This window comes from Parasteatoda tepidariorum, chromosome 5 (genome assembly GCF_982258835.1).
Source record: "Parasteatoda tepidariorum strain Cologne lab strain chromosome 5, Ptep-v5.0, whole genome shotgun sequence".
Classification (NCBI taxonomy): Eukaryota; Metazoa; Arthropoda; class Arachnida; order Araneae; family Theridiidae; genus Parasteatoda; species Parasteatoda tepidariorum.
In genome coordinates this window covers 67,432,732-67,452,148 of record NC_141759.1, presented here as the reverse complement: position 1 = coordinate 67,452,148, position 19,417 = coordinate 67,432,732, and the positions used below count along the sequence as shown (strand labels likewise).

Here is a 19,417-nt window from a genome sequence, read left to right as displayed (position 1 = left end):
TGTAATGAGAAATGTCTCTACAGTAAATGTGTTATATTTTAATACATCCAACTCTATTGTATTTTTTAACTTTATAAAGTCAAATGGTTGTAATATATCTAATAGTAATATGTATTATAGCATTTCATAATGTAATTTTTTATGGTATTTAAAATATATTTTCAAGTTGAAATACTGTTCACATTGTTTACGGAGAAAAATTCAAATTTTCAACATCTTTTTAGGTTTAATACGGGGAAAAAGAAACAAAACTTATCTCACATTCTAATTCAGAAAAAAAAATTTTTTTAATTTTGAAGGCAGTTAGTATTTATTCTTAAAAAATAAATAAATAAAACATCTAAAAAGATTTTTGTATTTTGGACTAAATCAAATTATTATTTAATAATTAGTGTAATTACTCCCTTGGTGCGTTGTTTCAAATAATTATAAGTCATGACTGAATAATTTTGGTATTCCAGTACGAAAAATACGTCCAACTTAAGTGTAATCTGATTAGTGAGATTAATACACTGCCTTTAGCTTACACTAACAACAGAAAGAAATGCAAAATAATGTAAATGTTCGACAGATCAGAAGTTAAATTGCTCTTACCTTAGTATTACAGCAAAAGGTTCTCATGGCATTCTTGTGCGTGTTTATTATTTTATTGGAATTACAAACATTTGCAGGCTTGTTCGTTCTTCCGTTGCAGTGGAACTGGGAGTCTGAGACCTTACGGCCATTTATTTGCAGGCTTGTGTGCTCAATTCAGGCTTATAAGCCTTTGTCAAATAGAAGGACTGGTAGCACAATACAGAGAAGGACAGTCCGAAGATACATCCAGTGTAACAGTGGGATTCGAACCCGCTACCTCCACGCTTCTTGCGCGTGTTAACTCTGCTGCAAAGTTAATACGTACAAATCTTGTTTAATTGTCTGGTACCGAACTTTCACAGTTCAAATTGCGCGTACTACAAAGTTTTCTTTATAATTTGAAATTCATTGATTTCAAAACAAACATTTGCGAAAAATGCAGTGACTGAATGACAAGCAGACGGAAGTTAACATTATTGTCTTAAATCCATTAATGACGATACTGTGTTAAATGAATGTGTTAAAATAAAATGAAACAAAATGCTCTCCCGAGTTCGATCTCAGTACCTGTCAAATGTAAAATTGTGACTCATTGCAATAAATATAATTAAATAATTTAAAAAATACTAATTAATATAATTAATATTAATATAATTAAATATGAATTAATATTAATATAATTAAATATGAATTAATATAATTAAAAAATTATATAATTAAAACAAAAGTTTGACACATGAAATTTCTTAACCTGAGGGGGTGGTGTAACTGGAAGTGACGCTATAACCAAAATGAATAAAAGGTTGTAGGTTCGTGCCTGGAAATCTGAATCACTAAATAATCTCAGCACTCACAAAAGAAATGAGAGATTTTTCTTAGCATTTGTCACTTTTGCAAACTTCATTTTCTACGCGTCAGCGGTGCTATGATTTGTGGGAAAATAGTAGATTGCGATATGGAGCTCTAGTAGCGTTAGAATTAGGGGAAACCGTAACATTTTGCTACATCTCTCTAATCACAGTGCTGACGTAAAATATCCTCAGTAGTAGACGGATCATGGGTTAGAGTCCTCTGTGGCTCTCATGGTCTTCCTCTTCATATAACGCAAATGCTGGTTAGTTCCATCAAAAAGTCCGCCACGAAGGCAAATTTCTTCCAATACTTGATTTAGGAATTCCTTTATCTTCTGGATTGCGCTCAAAATTACAAGGCTACGGAGTTGTTGTTGTTGTTCATTTACGTCGCACTAGAGCTGCACAATGGGCTATTGGCGACGGTCTGGGAAACATCCCTGAGGATGATCCGAAGACATGCCATCACAATTTTGATCCTCTGCAGAGGGGATGGCACCCCCGCTTCGGTAGCCCGACGACCTGCGCGCGAAGTCGAGCAATTTACGATAGCACAGTTTAACGAGGACCAATACCGCACACCCTCAGTCCCTACGCAGACTGATCCAAGTGGGTCACCCACCCGCACACTGACCGCAGCCAGTGATGCTTGACTTCGGTGATCTGCTGGGAACCGTGTCTTAACGATCAGTCCACTGCGGGATACTACGGAGGCGGGATACTACGGAGTTGAACATTAGTAGTCGTGAACCCAAAAAATTGGGTCCGCTGTTCAAAGACGGCAATAAAATCTCTTTATTGCTAATTTTAAGCTAATCTAACTGTAGTAACATATTTCTAAATATCTAATGCAAACATTTTGTTAATCTCTCTGACTTGCTGAGAAGCTAAAAAATACAAAAGTGTGCATGAAGAACATGCGTGTGCAAGTAAATCGTTCTGAAGTGTGAAAACAGTAGGTTCGATTCCAGCAGCAACCCAGGATATATTTCTCATTCTTTCTTTACGATATTGCTTAAACAATATTGTACAAGATCAATATCTTAAAAAGATATTCTTTTCATTTTATTTAAAGTTTATAATAATTTTGCATTGAATGATAAATTTTCTTTACTGTTTTGTTGATAAATTTTCTTTACTGTTCATTTATAAATCTTCGTTTTATTCACTTTAAACAGACACTTTAACTTTCTTCAAGAACAAGTGAGAAAATCGCAAAATTAAGAGTGGACTGATCGTTAAGACATTTGGATGAAATAAGTACGATGTCATCAGCAAAATCAAGGTCTTCTAAAGTAGTTGTGAAATTCCACCTTATTCCTCTTTTTTCATCTTTCAAGCTGTTTCGCATAATCCAGTCTATCACCAGTATAAATAAAAATCCCGATAAAACACATCCCTGTCTCACGCCAGTTTTTACTAAAAAGAATTCAGTTAATTCTCCATTTACTTCTATACATGCTTTGCTGTTATCATACATATCTTTGATTATGTTAATATATTTTTCTGGTATATTATAAAGTGATAAAATTTCCCATAATTTCTCTCTCTTAACTGAATCAAAGGCTTTACTGAAATCAATAAAGTTTAAATATAAAGAGGTGTTAAATTCTAAGCTTTGCTCAATGATATTTCTAAGTGTGAAGATTTGCTGCATTGTTCCATTTCCACTGCGGAAACCCGCTTGTTCTTCTCTTAAAATTCCATATTCATGTTTTAGTCTATTCAAAATTATTTTTCCAAATACTTATACTTATTTCATCCAAATGTACAGACCTTCAGCTTAAAACAGACAAATTCAACAAATATTCAAATAGTGTAGGTTTATTCATGAACAAAAAGAAAACTAAAGTTATGAGAATAAATCAAAAGAAAAATGACAAAATTAAAATCGAAAATCACGAAATAGATGACATAGAGTCATTTAGCTATTTAGGTTCTATTGTAGATAAAAAAAGGTGGAAGTAGTGAAGATATTAGACAGAGAATAATCAAAGCAAGAACATGTTTTAAGGGATTACATAAATTTCGGAGAGAGTCAAATATTGAAACAAAGACAAAAATAGTTGTTTACAAAGCTATTGTTAGAGCAGTACTATTATATGGCGCAGAAACCTGGAAACAGACTAAGATCGAAATACAAAAATTAGAAACCTTTCAAAACAAATGTTTAAGATTTGTTTTTAAAATTTTCTGGCTTTACAAAGTATCAAATCAAAATCTATTAAAGAAAGCTAAAATAAAAACAATTGAAGATGAAATTAAAAAACGAAGATGGAGCTGGCTCGGACATATCCTTAGAATGCCCAAAGAAAAATTTTCATCTGTTGCACTTACATGGGCCCCTGATGGTAAGAGAACAAGAGGAAGACCCAGACTTACCATCCAGCGCATGTTTTTGGGCGAATTAAAAGAATGTGGAATATCTGGCTGGGAGGAAGCAAGATCTATTGCTAAAGACAGGGGGCGTTGGAGGGATATGCTGGAGGCCTTAAGTGCCCAAGGCACGTAGAGGATAAGTAAGTAAGTAAGTAAGATCGTTAAGACACGGTTCCCAGCAGATCACCGAAGTCAAGCATCACTAGCTGTGGTCAGTGTGAGGGTGGATGACCACTTGGATCAGTCTAAGTAGGGACCGAGGGTGTGCGGTATTGGTCCTCGCTAAACTGTTCTACCGTAAGGTGCTCGACTTCGCGTGCAGGTCGTTGGCTACCGAAGCGGGGGTGCCATCCCCTCTGCAGAGGATCAAAATTGTGATGGCATATCTTCGGATCAGCTTCAGGGATGTTTCCCAGACCGTCGCCAATAGCCCATTGTGCTGCTCTAGTGTGACGTAAATGAACTACACCAACAACAAGAGTGGACTGATCGTTAAGACACGATTCCCAGCAGATCACCGAAGTCAAGCATCACTAGCTGTGGTCAGTGTGCGTGTGGGTTACCACTTGGATCAGTCTACGTGGGGACCGAGGGTGTGCAGTATTGGTCGTCGCTAAACTGTTCTACCGTAAAGTGCTCGACTTCGTGTGCAGGTCGTCGGGCTACCGAATCAGAGGTTCTATCCCCTCTGCAGAGAATCAAAATTGTGATGGCGTGTCTTCGGTTTATCCTCAGGGATGTTTCCCAGACCGTCGCCAATAGTCCATTGTGCAGCTCTAGTGCGACGTAAATGAACTACAACAACAACAACAACAGCAAAATTAAGAGTGTTTTAAGAGAAAAAAAAGCAGAGAGTGGGCATTAACTTTTTTCGGATTTTCATTTCCCTCCAAATTGCATCCCAATTATCAGAAAGAGTCACTTTAAATATAAAATTTCAAGATGGAAAGGAAAATGGTCGCTAACGGCCTCAGACTCCCAGATAGATCTCGCATGCTAAACGCCCGGTAGCATGGAGGTAGCGGGTTCGAATCCCACATTAATCCTAGATGTGTCTTTGTGCTGTCTTTTTCTGACTATCTGTTTTTATTGTTTTTATATTATCTTTCTGACTATCTGTTTTTATACGTGACAAAAGAGATTATGGTAGGTATTCTATTTACGTCGCTCTAGAGCTGCACAATAGACTATTGTCGTTGATGTGGGTTACATCACTGATGACGATTCGAAGACATGCCATCACAATTTTATTCCTCTGCAGAGGGTATGGCTCTTCTGTTTCGGTAGCCCGACAAACTGAGCTTGAAATCGGTCACTTTATGTGAAAATAGTTTAACGAGGACTGATACCACGCACCCTCGGTCTCTACGGGGGCTGATCAAAGTGGTCACCCATCCGCTTACTGACCGCAGCCAGTGATACTTGGCTTCAGTGTTCTACAGGGTAACCGTGTCTTTACGAGCAGTCCACTGCTGGCTTATAAGCTATATGTAATCGAGCGCACGAGACAGTATGTATGTGTACAGAAAATAAAATATTTTCTACATACAAGTTAAATTTTTCCTTTTTTAACCGTCCCGCAGTGGACTGATCGTTAAGACACGGTTCCCAGCAGATCACCGAAGTCAAGCATCACTGGCTACGGTCAGTGTGCGGGTGGGTGACCACTTGGATCAGTCTGTGTAGAGACCGAGGGTGTGCGGTATTGGTCCTCGTTAAACTGTGCTACCGTAAAGTGCTCGACTTCGCGCGCAGGTCGTCCCCTCCGCAGAGGATCAAAATTGTGATGGCATGTCTTCGGATCATCCTCCGGGGTGTTTCCCAGGCCGTCGCCAATAGCCCATTGTGCAGCTCTAGTGCGACGTAAATTAACAACAACAACAATCCTTTTTTAACCGATTAAATATTTTCAATCCTTTACGAACAATAACTGGTTTAAACTTTTTCTGTGCACTCTGATATCACCGCATGCTTAAAAAAAAGAAAGAAATCACTTAATCGTAAATACGAGTACTCGGAACTTTTGCTTTTTAAGTTTTGAAAGATTGATTACAACATACCGAACATTTATACCCATTATGAGTTGAGTTTTTAATTCTTGGTAATTGCAATTTTCTCCGCATCGTTGATGAAGAAAATGGCTTTTTTCATAATGTCTACGGTAAGATTATTCAACTTTATTTAACAATTTTTTTTTAATAATGATTGTAAAATCCTTGAATCATGTTTTGTCGCATTTAAAGAACAATTTGATAGTTTCTCAGGCATTGTCACTTTGGTTTTAAAAGTGTTTCAAATAATTGAATTATGATCACCTTTTGAAATGTGTATCTTACATCCAAAATATTGTTTAAGATTATTAACGTTAATTGCTTGGATTGTTCGTTAAAATATAGCATGGCTTTAACGCTAATATTTAAGCTCTCCTTCTATTTGTAAATAATAGGAATTATTTAAACAGATTGATTTTTTATTTAAAGTTTTAAACTCTTTGTGTTTAGTTTTATAACTTAAGCTTGAACATTTAGTCATTTTTTAAGAAACTGAACATCATTGTAACGAATTTAGTTGATCGTTTTAATATTTTTAATTACCATACATTATTTTTAAAAATGTAACTAACATTCGCCATAAAGGAATCATATTTTTGATACTAACCAAAAGATTTTATTATTTTGATGAAAGATCAGTTTTCAGATTCAGTACTTTAAAGTTGCAAAATACTATGTATTTGAGCAACGGTTTCCAATTTTTTTCGACTACGGAACCCTACATGACCGAGCATCTTTTGACCGCTCCTCAAACATATAAATAGAATTTAGTAGCTGCTTTGAACATACTCACCAAAAAAAAAAGAACAATTATTGAATATTATTGCAATTACTATAATAATTGAACTATTCAATTTCAAACACATTACTTTTCTCTTAAAACATATGGAAATAAAACTAAGTTATATGAAAACTAACTAAGAGTGGATGTAAAAATTTTAAATAATGCAATATATTTTGATTTCATCATTGATAAACGGTTAGATAAACTAGATTTAACTTCAAACAATTTTGTACCTATTTAGAGAATACGCTCATATATTTACATCCCCATTTTAGAGATTCACAGCATAATAATATATAAGGTGATTTAAAAGAATACCAATTGATAATATTTAATGTAAAGAAAGACATTTATTTACAATAATGGTTTTATCAATAAAACTTCCTTAAAAAATAGTTTTTATGACAAACAGTTGAGTTTTTAGGCCTGGAGTGGTATCTGGTCTAGTTCGGAATTTCTTTTCGTTGCATACATAATTAGCTAAAAATGAATAAAATAAGTAGAATTATGGTTTTTGATTAAGAACTTTTAAAAACGTTGAGAATAGTTATCAAAGAAATACAAGTCGTTGTTCTTGAATTTAGGTAATTTTATTTTGATTTTAAAAGTTCGACGAGAAAAATTAAATTGTTCATAAATTTCGCAATTTTTTTACTACCATTTTTCTTAAATAATTTAATAAAAATAACCAGATTATCAAAGAAATTATGATTTATTGTTTTGACATAAATATAATTACAAGTTTCGAAAGTTTATACTGATTTAAAAAAATAAATAAACTCTTAACCCCTGAGATTTTTCCACGGAATCCCAGTATTCCAAGGTGCACCATTTTGCTGCATTGGAGAATAAATATAAATTGATAAAATAATCATCTACTAAAGTAGAATATTAACCTTTAACGTAAGTAATATCTTTAACTGTCGTTAAAATTGTTACCATAAACTTTTGAAAAACATAAAAAATTGCAAATGTTTTTAATTTGTATGCAATATCTCTAAATTTTGAAACACAAATTAAAGATTTAAAAAGAAAAATTAATGTTTGCGATTGCAAACGATTTTGATTTGTGATATTATTCTTAACGTGAGCTGTATATTTATTTCTACATAAAGGAAATATAAACAGTGGTCAAATAACTTGTCACCTGCCACACTTCTGCTGTGTTCCTAATTTTCTGTGGTTAGAATCTCTTTGATGTCGTGTTTACCGTGAAAGGTTTTCGTGTTTTTTTCCTCCGTGTACCGAAAATGCGGTTTAGTTCCCTCAAAAAGTCCTACACGAATCAAACCACAATGCCCGATTCAGAAGCTCCCTTTTTTGTGGGTAGGGTTCAAACTTACAAGACTACGAAATTTGAAATTTATAGTCGGGAACTCAAAATTAGGTCGACTGTTCAACACCGGTATATAAAATAAAATATAAAGAATATTTAACTGAAGGTAGCACAAATGTTTCAACATCAAGAGAGTTGAACTAATGAAAATGACAAAAAGCACTGAACCAAAGAAAATGACACCGTGATAACAAAAATTTTATTCCGAAGAAATATAGTGAAAGTAGATGATTGACAACATAACAAATTACAAAAGAGTTTTAATTTAAATTCAGAAATAGAAATCTCTCCTAGAACAAATTTAACTTTTTAAACTCTAAAATCGGCGAAGTACTAAATATTACATGAATTAATTGAACACATTGCATTACATAATGCATGGGTCTTTTCTATACAACAGAAGGTCACATCAATAAATTCGCAAATCCCAAGGATAGACTGGTGTTAGATAATGTCACATAGTTAATGAAATTCACGAACAGGAGAGAGGTAACAGTCGGTTAAAGTTACTAAGTTTTATGATTTCTGACCTGATGACAATTACATAAGTATTTAAATAAAATTAAATTTGAATCAATTCATTTTATTCCTTTTGACATTGTCAAGCAACCCATTATGATTGTACTTGAAATGGTAAGCATATTCCCGGTATGAAAATTATCGGCGGTATGCGAGGAGATTTATTTTGGTCTTAAAACAATGATCTCCCCAATATTAGCAGCTTGTCTTTTATCAACATAAATCTTGATCTAATTAAGTTCCAGTTAATTTAAGGTGTCTTCTTTTGGTAGGGCAATAAATTTATCTGCGGAATAGACGGTTTTACCTTTTAACACTTGAGAACATAAATACTTCCAGTAGAAGGATGAATACCATTTAAGATTTAATAAAAAGAAATTTTATAATATTTTTGTTTGATTTGAGGTTGCTCTCGTAGATAGAGAGCTCGCCTCACTATGAGGCGACCCAGGTTCGAATCCCAACGATAGCTGATCGATGCCAGTTCTGCACAGATTACAGTTATGATTTAAAGTATCCCCAGTGGTAGATTGATCATGGGTTAGAATACGCTTGCAGTTGGGCTACCCTTGGGAAATCGTTATGGTTTTCCTCGCCATGTAACGCAAATGCTTGTTGCCTCCATCAAAAAGCTTCCAGAAAGGTTAGTTTGTTCAAAAGCTTGATCCAGAGTTCTATTTACTTTTAGTTTGAGTTTAAAATGACAAAGCTATAGAGTTTAACATTAATAGTTGTTAACTCAAAATTGGATTGATTGTTCAATGCCGATTATTAAATTTAAGAAATATATATTTGTTTAAATAAAACATTAGTAGTATCTTGCGAATTTCTTGCAAAGTTACGATTCTCAAAGTCAATGACTTCTCCAAATGGTGATCTATCAAACCTGCCCTTTTTCACGATTTTGCGCTCTTTTCTAGGATTAGCCTGTTCGATATTTAATTATTTCAATATTAATAAGACACAAAACAAATTAATTGGCCAATCTTTTTTTTAAAAGCAACAATCATAAATTTTGTACTATGTGTGCTGGCTATCTTTTTGAATAATTATTATTCTGCGGTATTTAGTTTTTCAAGAAATTGTTCTATAACAGGGGTTTCCAACTCACAACCGCAATTAAAAACACAAGTCAAATGACGGGCCGCAACTTTATCAAACTTTTATATAGGACTCTTTTAAGTTTGGAGGAACATTAAATATTACTGTCAGAGTTTTATCAAGTTGTACAGAACAAAAGTATTGAATTACAAATTAAAATGAGTAGATTTTTAAAAATATTTAATTGCATATTAAAAAATTCTGGCTACAATAACTTTAATTGTGCATCTATGTATAAAATAATTAATATGCAACACATATCAAATTGATAAGATATAAAACTTGAAAGTATTTAAAACCCATGTAGATTTCTTACGAAAATTGTCCGCAAAAAATGACAACTAATATCTCTTAGTTCGCGGGCCACAAAAAAAGGCTTTGCGGGGCGGATGCGGCCCGCCAGTTGGTAACCACTGTTCTATAAAAACTCAGAAAAATATCATCGATGGGTTTTTAGTGGCTAGAAGAAGACCCCTATTCTATATGTTTGGGTTTTTAGTTAAAAGACAAACAAAAGAATATCTGTAAATATTGTAAGGCACATTCCTAACGAGATTTGATAACGGTGGTAATTTTATTAGAAATTTAGAAGCATATAAATTGTAGAAGTTTTCGTTAAGCATAAGAATTTTTGAATATTACACTTACATAATCAAAACATACTGATTAGAAATATCTTTAAAATCAGATTTATTTCATTTATCTCCAAATATAAATGTAATAAAAATCGTATATGTAACTTAAGCTAATATTATTTAAAATACACCCCGTTGAATTTTTAAGAGACTGGAATAAAAATGGAAGGAAGAGTTAAATCAACTAGTAAGAAAACACAATTTTTATGAAAACGCCATTTAAATTTTGAAAATGCTAATTTCTTAAATTTGCATAATGGTTGAATTACAGAAAAGTGAATAAATAATACTTTGAAATTTTTCAAAGTCACGTTCCCCTCGACATTTAAGAGGACGCTATACTGTGAAAGAAACTTATCATGGCAAATTCTGTTTTACCTCCATTAATAATTTAAAATTTATAGTATAGAAAAAGTGAGTTCAGGAAAAACCTAGAATAAACCATGAAGTTTAAAATTCTGATTTTTTTTCGCATTATCAATATGCAAACAATAATCTTAATAATTAGTTATGTATACAGGGTGTTTCAAAATAATTTGATTAAAATGACAGGCGACATAGAAAAAGATTCCCCAACAATTAGATCACAAACGCTATCCGGATCTGGTAGAGGTTTTTTTATAAGTTTTATACAATGGCCATAGGCAAATACCGTTCTATTAGGGGGACCGAAAAGTAATGTCATTTCGGCGCATTAAATATTTGTTAGTCTTAAAAACCAATTCATTTTTTTCGATCCGGCATTGAAAGGTTGTTGCTAACGAGGGTGAATATATTATTTAACAAAAGTTCAAATCTTGAAAACAAATATCAAATGCACAAAAATGACATTACTTTCCGAACCCCCTAATATATTATTTTATTCATACTGTTTTTCAAAACATGTAATACATTTATGATCAGATCTGGAAAAGCTTTTTTAAGACTTGTGGATACTATTGCTGAACAATATCGAAATTTTAATAGTGTGATATCAATTTATCGCTGTGTTTTTCAATGTAATTAATTTGCGTTTTTTTTATAAGCTAAAACTTTTCAGAACATAATGAAACATTTACTTACTTATACATTTGCTTATTTAAACATAAACATTTACTTATTTAAACATAAACGCATTCTTCATGAAAATTATAACTTATGTTATTCTTCTGAAAATTATAACTTATGTTATTCGTCTGAAAATTATAACTTATGTTATTCGTCTGAAAATTATAACTTATGTTATTTTTCTGAAAATTACAACTTTTGTTATTCTTCTGAAAATTACAACTTATGTTATTCTTCTGAAAATTACAACTCATGTTATTCTTCTGAAAATTACAACTCATGTTATTCTTCTGAAAATTACAACTCATGTTATTCTTCTGAAAATTACAACTCATGTTATTCTTCTGAAAATTACAACTCATGTTATTCTTCTGAAAATTACAACTTATGTTATTCTTCTGAAAATTACAACTTTTGTTATTCTTCTGAAAATTACAACTTATGTTATTCTTCTGAAAATTACAACTCATGTTATTCTTCTGAAAATTACAACTCATGTTATTCTTCTGAAAATTACAACTTATGTTATTCTTCTGAAAATTACAACTTATGTTATTCTTCTGAAAATTACAACTTATGTTATTCTTCTGAAAATTACAACTTATGTTATTCTTCTGAAAATTACAACTTATGTTATTCTTCTGAAAATTACAACTTATGTTATTCTTCTGAAAATTACAACTTATGTTATTCTTCTGAAAATTACAACTTATGTTATTCTTCTGAAAATTACAACTTATGTTATTCTTCTGAAAATTACAACTTATGTTATTCTTCTGAAAATTACAACTTATGTTATTCTTCTGAAAATTACAACTTATGTTATTCTTCTGAAAATTATAACTTATGTTATTTTTCTGAAAATTACAACTTACGTTATTCTGTATTCTTATTATCAGGTATGTATTCTGAACAAAAAAATGATTGGAATCAATCGGTTTGTATAAGTACAAGTAATTCTAATTACCTAATTGAACTGCTTCTACTGATTCGAACCACTTGATGATTCGTTTCGCCAAACTCTACAATCGCAAAATTGAGACTGTATAGTTAAGAGAAATCTGTAGACCGAGAGAGAATGTGTATTGATTTGTGTTCTTGAACTGTGAAACATCTTCACAGATGAGGTTTCACTCATTGAGTTAATCACGATATTATTTCTGATATACATCTACATCGATATAAATATATCGATATATATCGACGTTTGTCATTGTAGATAATTATCGTATTTTTGATACATCATGAAAACTTGTTTTAAATATCGTTTTATTATTAATATTTTACGACGCTTCGATAAAGACCAGATCTAGTGGAGATTATATCGACGTGACTCTGAATAACGTGTCTTCTAAAACATAAATGTGTCTGGATCAATTTCTGCTGCTGCTATAATGCTTCCAACTTAGTCGTCCGTTTTCCACAAATAAGTAATTTTAAAAACTAGAAAAGAATAATTAATAAAATTTAATTAAATATTTTAAGACTTGTCAATTTGCTCATTTCGTATTTTCATAGAAATGTGGCTTTGGAAAGCTTTTACGACTACATGATTTTTAGAGATGAGTTCTGGCTCACTTTTGGAGGTCAGAACCTGAAGAATTTTAATCCGAGCCCGAGATACATATACTAGTCAAAATTCTTAATGGTCCCATTAAAACATTTTTGTGGTTTATGTTGCTTTCAGTGCGATTCCTGATGGTCCAACATCATGTGATGGTCACTATCGTCCAACATTTTCCATTATGCTTTCATTTTGATATGCCAACATACTTCCATCATTCCATGATGGAAAATGCTATTTTAATCCTATGATGGTTAACCATAAAGAGAAGTTTGATTCTCATGGACCAACAGTCCAGGATGATCCGTGGTGGTTCCAATTATACATTTCCATGATGGGAATTCCTTTTGGTTCTCGGGAATATACAATAAAAAATACTTGGGTTTTTATGTTGAACCTTCATAAATCAGCCTGAATTCTTACATTGGGGTGATGATGGTTCATGATCATTCCAACATTTGATTTCTAAGGAACTATGATGGAAATTTCTGATGGTTCAGCATAAATAAGCCATCAAAACGAATTGCTATTCTTACGTTGGACTAGGCATAAATCAGTCCGAATTCCTACATTGGGGTGATGGTTACTTATGTTGGTTACTATCAAAAATATAATGGTTCATGATGGAATTATTAACGTTTACCATCAACGTTATATTGGTCAATCAATGGAAAAACATCAAAAATTTTGATTTGGGAGGATTACTTAGAGCCTAAATTCACCAGAGATTGAGGTATACCCGAATTATGCTGTCTTATCACTTAGACTAGGATGTTTAAATAAGGAAATTAGTCATTTAAACCTTTTTTTTTAGCACTAGCCAGTAAAAAAAGGAAGAAAAAAAACTGAATTGACTGAAACTTTAAAATGACTGAAACAAAAATTAAAAAAGAAAATTAAAATCTTGAAGTCATTTGACAAATAGTGTTAGCCTCAAAACGAAAAAGCACAGATAACTTTAATTTTTAATGCCTCATAATTTTTGCATTTTTTATTCTTAATCACTGAATCAATCGTTTGTTTAAAAGTGGTAATATGAAAATTTCATCAGTCCGAGCCCGAAATCTCTTTTTATTAAACGAGCCTGGCACTGGTGCATCTCTTGTGCTTCTACGTGATTTTGATTTATTTATTTTTTTTGTTGCTTTTTTTTGTTTTGGTCACATTATTTTACAGCGACTTGTATAATAACTCTTGTTTTTCGTTTTATGACAGCCATGCGTGGACTGGAGTTGAAGGGTGCTGTTGATAATTTGCTGAAGCGTTCAACGAGCGTAGACGAAACCACTCCTATTAATCTAGCCAAAAATAAAGTCGTCGATCACGGCACCATTCCAATGGATCGAACACTAAGCGCAGATGATATTTATCAAAGTTCGTGCAAGAAGAAGTACCACAGTGATTCTTCAGACGAACCAAAAAAGCAGGAAACTCGACAAGGCATGAGCTTATTGAGGAAACTGTGCTTCATATTGTCCTTCAATGGTGGAATTCTGTATATTGTTGCATTTGCTTGGCTGATACCTTGCAGGCTATCTCCGTGTCTGTTGGCGGAAGAAAAATGGACGTTGAATCTAACTAGTTTACGTAAGTACTAAAGCTAAATGACAGTTTTTAAACATATTTTATGAAATTAGAATAGTTGTTTGAAAACAATTAGGCTTTTATTTTATTTTGGTGATAAAACGCGATAAAACAGTCAAAATAATAAAATTACAATAGTGCAGAATGAGGGGAAAAAATTAATAGGAACAATTAAACATTTAGACATAATTTTTTAAAAGCATATTTTTTTTTAAATACATGTTAAAAATATCAAGATCTTTGGCTAGTCTGTTAAACGTTATAACATCTGTATAAAAAAATTTGTTACATAACAAAATGAGCTTTAAATAATTTTTAAATTCGTATATTGTGATTTTTTATAAATAACTAAATCGTATTTAAAATATCAGAGCAATCACTAATATATTTTTAAAAAAATATTTTCTTCAATCATATTTTAAATTTAAAGAGGGAATATTTTAGTTTTTCCCTTTTTACGGGCTTGCATTTTGTAATGCATTTCTATCCGGCAGAAGCTCATTATGAAAGTAATGTGCCCTATGGTTGTCGCTGAAGCTGCGACCAAATATTTTCTCCTTTTTAGAGTGTTCGAAATTTTTTTATATAGATAAAAAGATAAAATAATAACATAATGAAATAAAAGTAAAACTTTTTTTCACTAAATTTAATTTATGAAATAAGGCAGGTTGTTTTAAGAAGGCGAAATTTACACAGTTGAAATATATTTTTACCTCTCTTTGTCAGTCATAAGATCACCTAAACTTATACAAGCATCTAGTCCCTTTTTCAGAGCTCTATATTTTAACGGCCATGATAGGAATGCCCTGGTCAGACGACGTGGATAGAGCCCGAGCTGGTACCCCTCTCCAAACTTCCGCACCTCAAACAACGAAAGAACTTTCATCCACGACAGATTTAACTTACACCAGGCTATATAAACACGAGAGTGTTTTAGTATTGAACTCACAACACCTGCTGTTCAAAAATGTTATGGGCGCTACTATGCCAATTGCAATGGTTAAGGAGCCATGAAACAAAATTACCAGTCGCTACAACGCATATTTAATGTATTCGTGTTGAGAATAATAAAAAAAACACAATGTTTTGGTATTGTAAATGTGTAGATAAATTAATATTCGTCACTAAAATTTCATGTTCCTTACGCCAAGCGATAAAATGACAAAAACTGACGCGCCTAGCAATTAAAAATGTAGCGTTTTACAATATGCAAGAAGTGGTTTTGTCGTATAGTATTAATTCAATTTTCCAAAAACAGTGACAATATTTTAACGAGAAAAAAAAATTTTTTTTCTCAACTAAAACCTAATTTTAAATTTAATCACCGAGTTCAAAAACCGGTCATCTTCAACAAAATTAATTTTACAGGAGAAACAAAAAACTAAATAGTTAAGTATCAGCTTGATTTATAGAGCGTTTTTAGTTTTGATTTTAAAATATGGCTGATTACAAAATATGTTATTGTAATTGTACTATAAAAATCAATTTTTTAATTAAAAAAATAACTCTAATTTGGAGATGACCAGTTTCTGGAAAAAACCTTAAAACGATACTATAAATTATTTTTAGCAAGCAAAAATATTGATAATTTGTCATTTAGAAATGAAATAAAGACTTTATTTAAATCTTAGACTATATATTCATTGATATTTGTGTAGGTTTCAAAAATCCTTTGGATTATGTTTATCTGTGCTGGAGCACTTACGAATTTCTTCATAGAAAGACAAAAATTCTTTTTATTCATATTTTAAAAACTCTTATGTCAGCAGTTTTCATGTAGTTTATGGCAACTTTTCCAAAATATACTTTTAACTGGTTAAGGTACCTTTTTTAGAGTACTTTTTTGTACAGAGTAAATATTAATCTGCATAAATCTCCAATAGATGGAGATACTTCAACTTAACCAGGTGTAGTGCTTGTATAAGTAAAATTGCTAAATGTGACACTGTTCTCCTTTTTTGCTTTAGCTTGGAAGCACTTTGATAACACGTTTTTCTTATAATGCTCCAACCAAAAGCCTTTGAAATTAAGTATATTATCTAAAATTACTTTCTTTACAGTTCATAGTTACTTTTATTTCTCTTTATTTTCTTGCATATACCATCTAAAGACCTACCCTTTGAATCACTCATTGTGTGATATAAAGCTTCTACAAGATAACAAACCTAAACCAAATAATTGTTAGGTTATGCGGACAATTTCATAAGCAACGTCAGCCTTCTGGTGATATATTTCTAGGCTCTTTTGGAGAACAGGCCATCGCCAGAATATGACGCATTTTCAAACTAAATAAAAATTTCACTGCTCAAAAAAATTCTAAACCAGGTAGGAGAACATGAAATTTTTAAACCGGTTACACTTAAGAATACAAGATTTTTAATTATGAAAGAAAGTGGAGGCTAGTTTTCGGACTCATCGATTCAATGAAACTCGGTAGTTGTTTTAAAAACCTTTACGTTGTCCTTTTAACTGTTTATCCACTATTTCTAGAAGAAGCTTAAACAGTAATTTAAAATACTAACACCATCTAAATTGAACTTGTTAATCAATCGTTATATTTTAAGCTTGAATTGGTCCCACAATGGGACTGATCGTGAAGACACAGTTCTCAGTGTGACATCGAAGTCAAGAATCACGGGCTACTGTCAGTAAGCGGGTGGGTGACCACTTTGATCAGTCTGCGTAAGGACTCAGAGTGTGCGGTATAGGTCCTCGTTAAACTGCTCCCGTAAAGTGCTGACTTCTCTCGGGTTAAAGGGCTACCAAAGCAGGGGTGCCATCCCCTCTGCAGAGGATCAAAATTGTGATGGCATGTGTTCAGATCATCCTCAAGGATGTTTGCCAGACAATCGCTGATAGTCCATTGCGCAGCTCTAGATCGACGTAAATAAATTACTTATCTTTCAGCGTGAATAGTGATGTCTAAGATGACGTCACCAACCACAGGTAATCCATCAATGATCAATCAGTTACAGAGGGCAACCTATAGGAATATGTTTCTATTGGCCTTTGAGTATGACTCGTCTAATAGGAATGGTGCAAATGACAACTGATTTATTCAACTCAGTCATATAGCTCAACCTTTGGCTTGGACATCTCTATAACGATTAGATGATATTTTTTTTAAAAAAGTGCTGTTGCAATTAAGAAGTTTCCAATTTAAACTTTTTCATATTGCATGAAAATCATGCAATCTACTTGTAATTTGTAATACAATAATGAATATTTTTACTTCTAACTGTAACTTAAGATCTTTTTTAGAATTATCTACGAACCTGAGGACAAATACGCAAAGTAATCCAACATTGGTCATTTTCGGACACGTCAACGAAGATGGTGGAAAACTGAAATCTTTGACGGTTTCGAATGGAAAAGAAATGTGGAACAATACTTTGCCGGAAGAACCTTCCCAAGTTTTTTGTAATTTGAGAAGTAACTGTAAAATTTGTTTTGTGACTGGAAAGGAATTTATAGCTGCTGTTCATGCGGAGAATGGTAAGTAATAATTATAATAAGAACAAAACATGTTAAGTTGTTAATATTGTTAATAATAATGCATAATTTGTAATAGATGGAATATGCGCCTCAAGGTTATGCGATTTTCTCTCTCCACACTTTCTTTCTCTCTGTTAGAATGGTTTCGACAAATCTTGCTTTTTCTCCACGGCAGTACGTTTTAATAATCAATAGGGATACACTTGCGTGGGGGAAAAGCAATATTTTCCGAAACTATAATAACGGAGAAGGAAAAAGTATGGAGAGTGGAGAAATCGCATAATCTTAAGACTCCTACTTTATATACGAAGAAAATAACTCAGGGTAAGTTATTGATTATTGCCTGAGTAGTGCTATGAGAAAGGCGAAAAAAGTGATCAAATCATTGATTGTCTCTAAGATAGTTACTTTCTTAAAGCGGAAGTTACATGCTACAGAGAGATGACAGAAGTAATCGTTATTATAGGGTTTGTGTACGAACGGGTTTAAAAATATTGGTAAAGGTTAATCCTGACGTTTATACAGTTGCATCATAGTAATTTTGCGGATATCTTTTAAGTCTTTTTTTTTTCATTATTTGTTTTGATAACAACTGTATTTATATAATACGCACGCGGTAATTTGAGAAACCTTGATTACTCATTTTTTTTTTAACTTTGACTATTAGGGAATAAACTTATTCCGTTTTAAAAAAAAGAGATGTCTTTTTTTCGCTAAAATGATTCGATCACTTTAACAACATATTGTGCTTCATTGAATGCAGGATTTTATAGATAAGAAGGGGATATTAATAACTATCTAAAATAACTTATAACAAAATTTTTTTCAAAAAATTTGGGGCATTCCGCGTTTAAAAATAACGACTCATGGTTATGAAGCTTTATGAAAAGCATTAAACATTAACAGCATCAAAAATTTGAAGCCTTGGCAGATTTGTTTAATAAGAACCGATGTTAATAAGTTCTTAAAATGTGATTCATTAAATTGCCATTTAACATGCTCTCCTCCCTCTAAGCGGGGTGTTCAACTATAACCCCCCATATTCTATAATTTTAGAATCCTTTATGAAAATGAAGGTCAAAAAGTACATATTAAGGAAAAAAAGAAAAAAAACTTTATCGAAATCTAACGAATCACTACAAAGAAAGGCAGTAGTAAAAGCATTAAAACCAGTTTGATGTTTTCAAAGATGCCTTCCATAGACATCTCAAATATTAAACAAGCAATCAAACTGGTTTTATTATTTTGCATCCCGGTTTCTTTATTAGTCATTCGATTCGACTGATTTCGATTTTGTTTTTGTGTCTCCCTAGCCTAAACAATAAATTGACACCCACAGTGTGCAAATGTTTCGCTTTCATAAGTATTTTGACAATCTACATGAAAGGTAATCGTGAGCACTGAGATCTTTTGCATTCAATACAAATTAAACTATTAATACAAATTAAACTATTAATACAATTTTCTATATTTATTCCAGTATGATACGTAGTAT

At 32.3% G+C, this 19,417-nt stretch overlaps 1 protein-coding gene across 4 annotated transcripts in view; it reads left to right on the top strand.

Moving 5' to 3' along the window:
• The window catches only part of LOC107455557 (uncharacterized), a 98,748-nt gene that overhangs the window by 39,071 nt on the left and 40,260 nt on the right, over window positions 1-19,417 (top strand). For 3 of the 4 annotated variants that reach the window (XM_087164138.1, XM_087164141.1, XM_087164139.1), the window contains exons 2-3: window positions 14,059-14,430; window positions 17,689-17,922. In XM_087164138.1, coding sequence (XP_087020264.1) covers window positions 14,059-14,430; window positions 17,689-17,922 — 606 coding nt within the window. Of the gene's footprint in view, window positions 1-5,791; window positions 5,968-14,058; window positions 14,431-17,688; window positions 17,923-19,417 lie in introns of those variants that run through there. The other variant, XM_087164140.1, reaches the window with a different exon arrangement.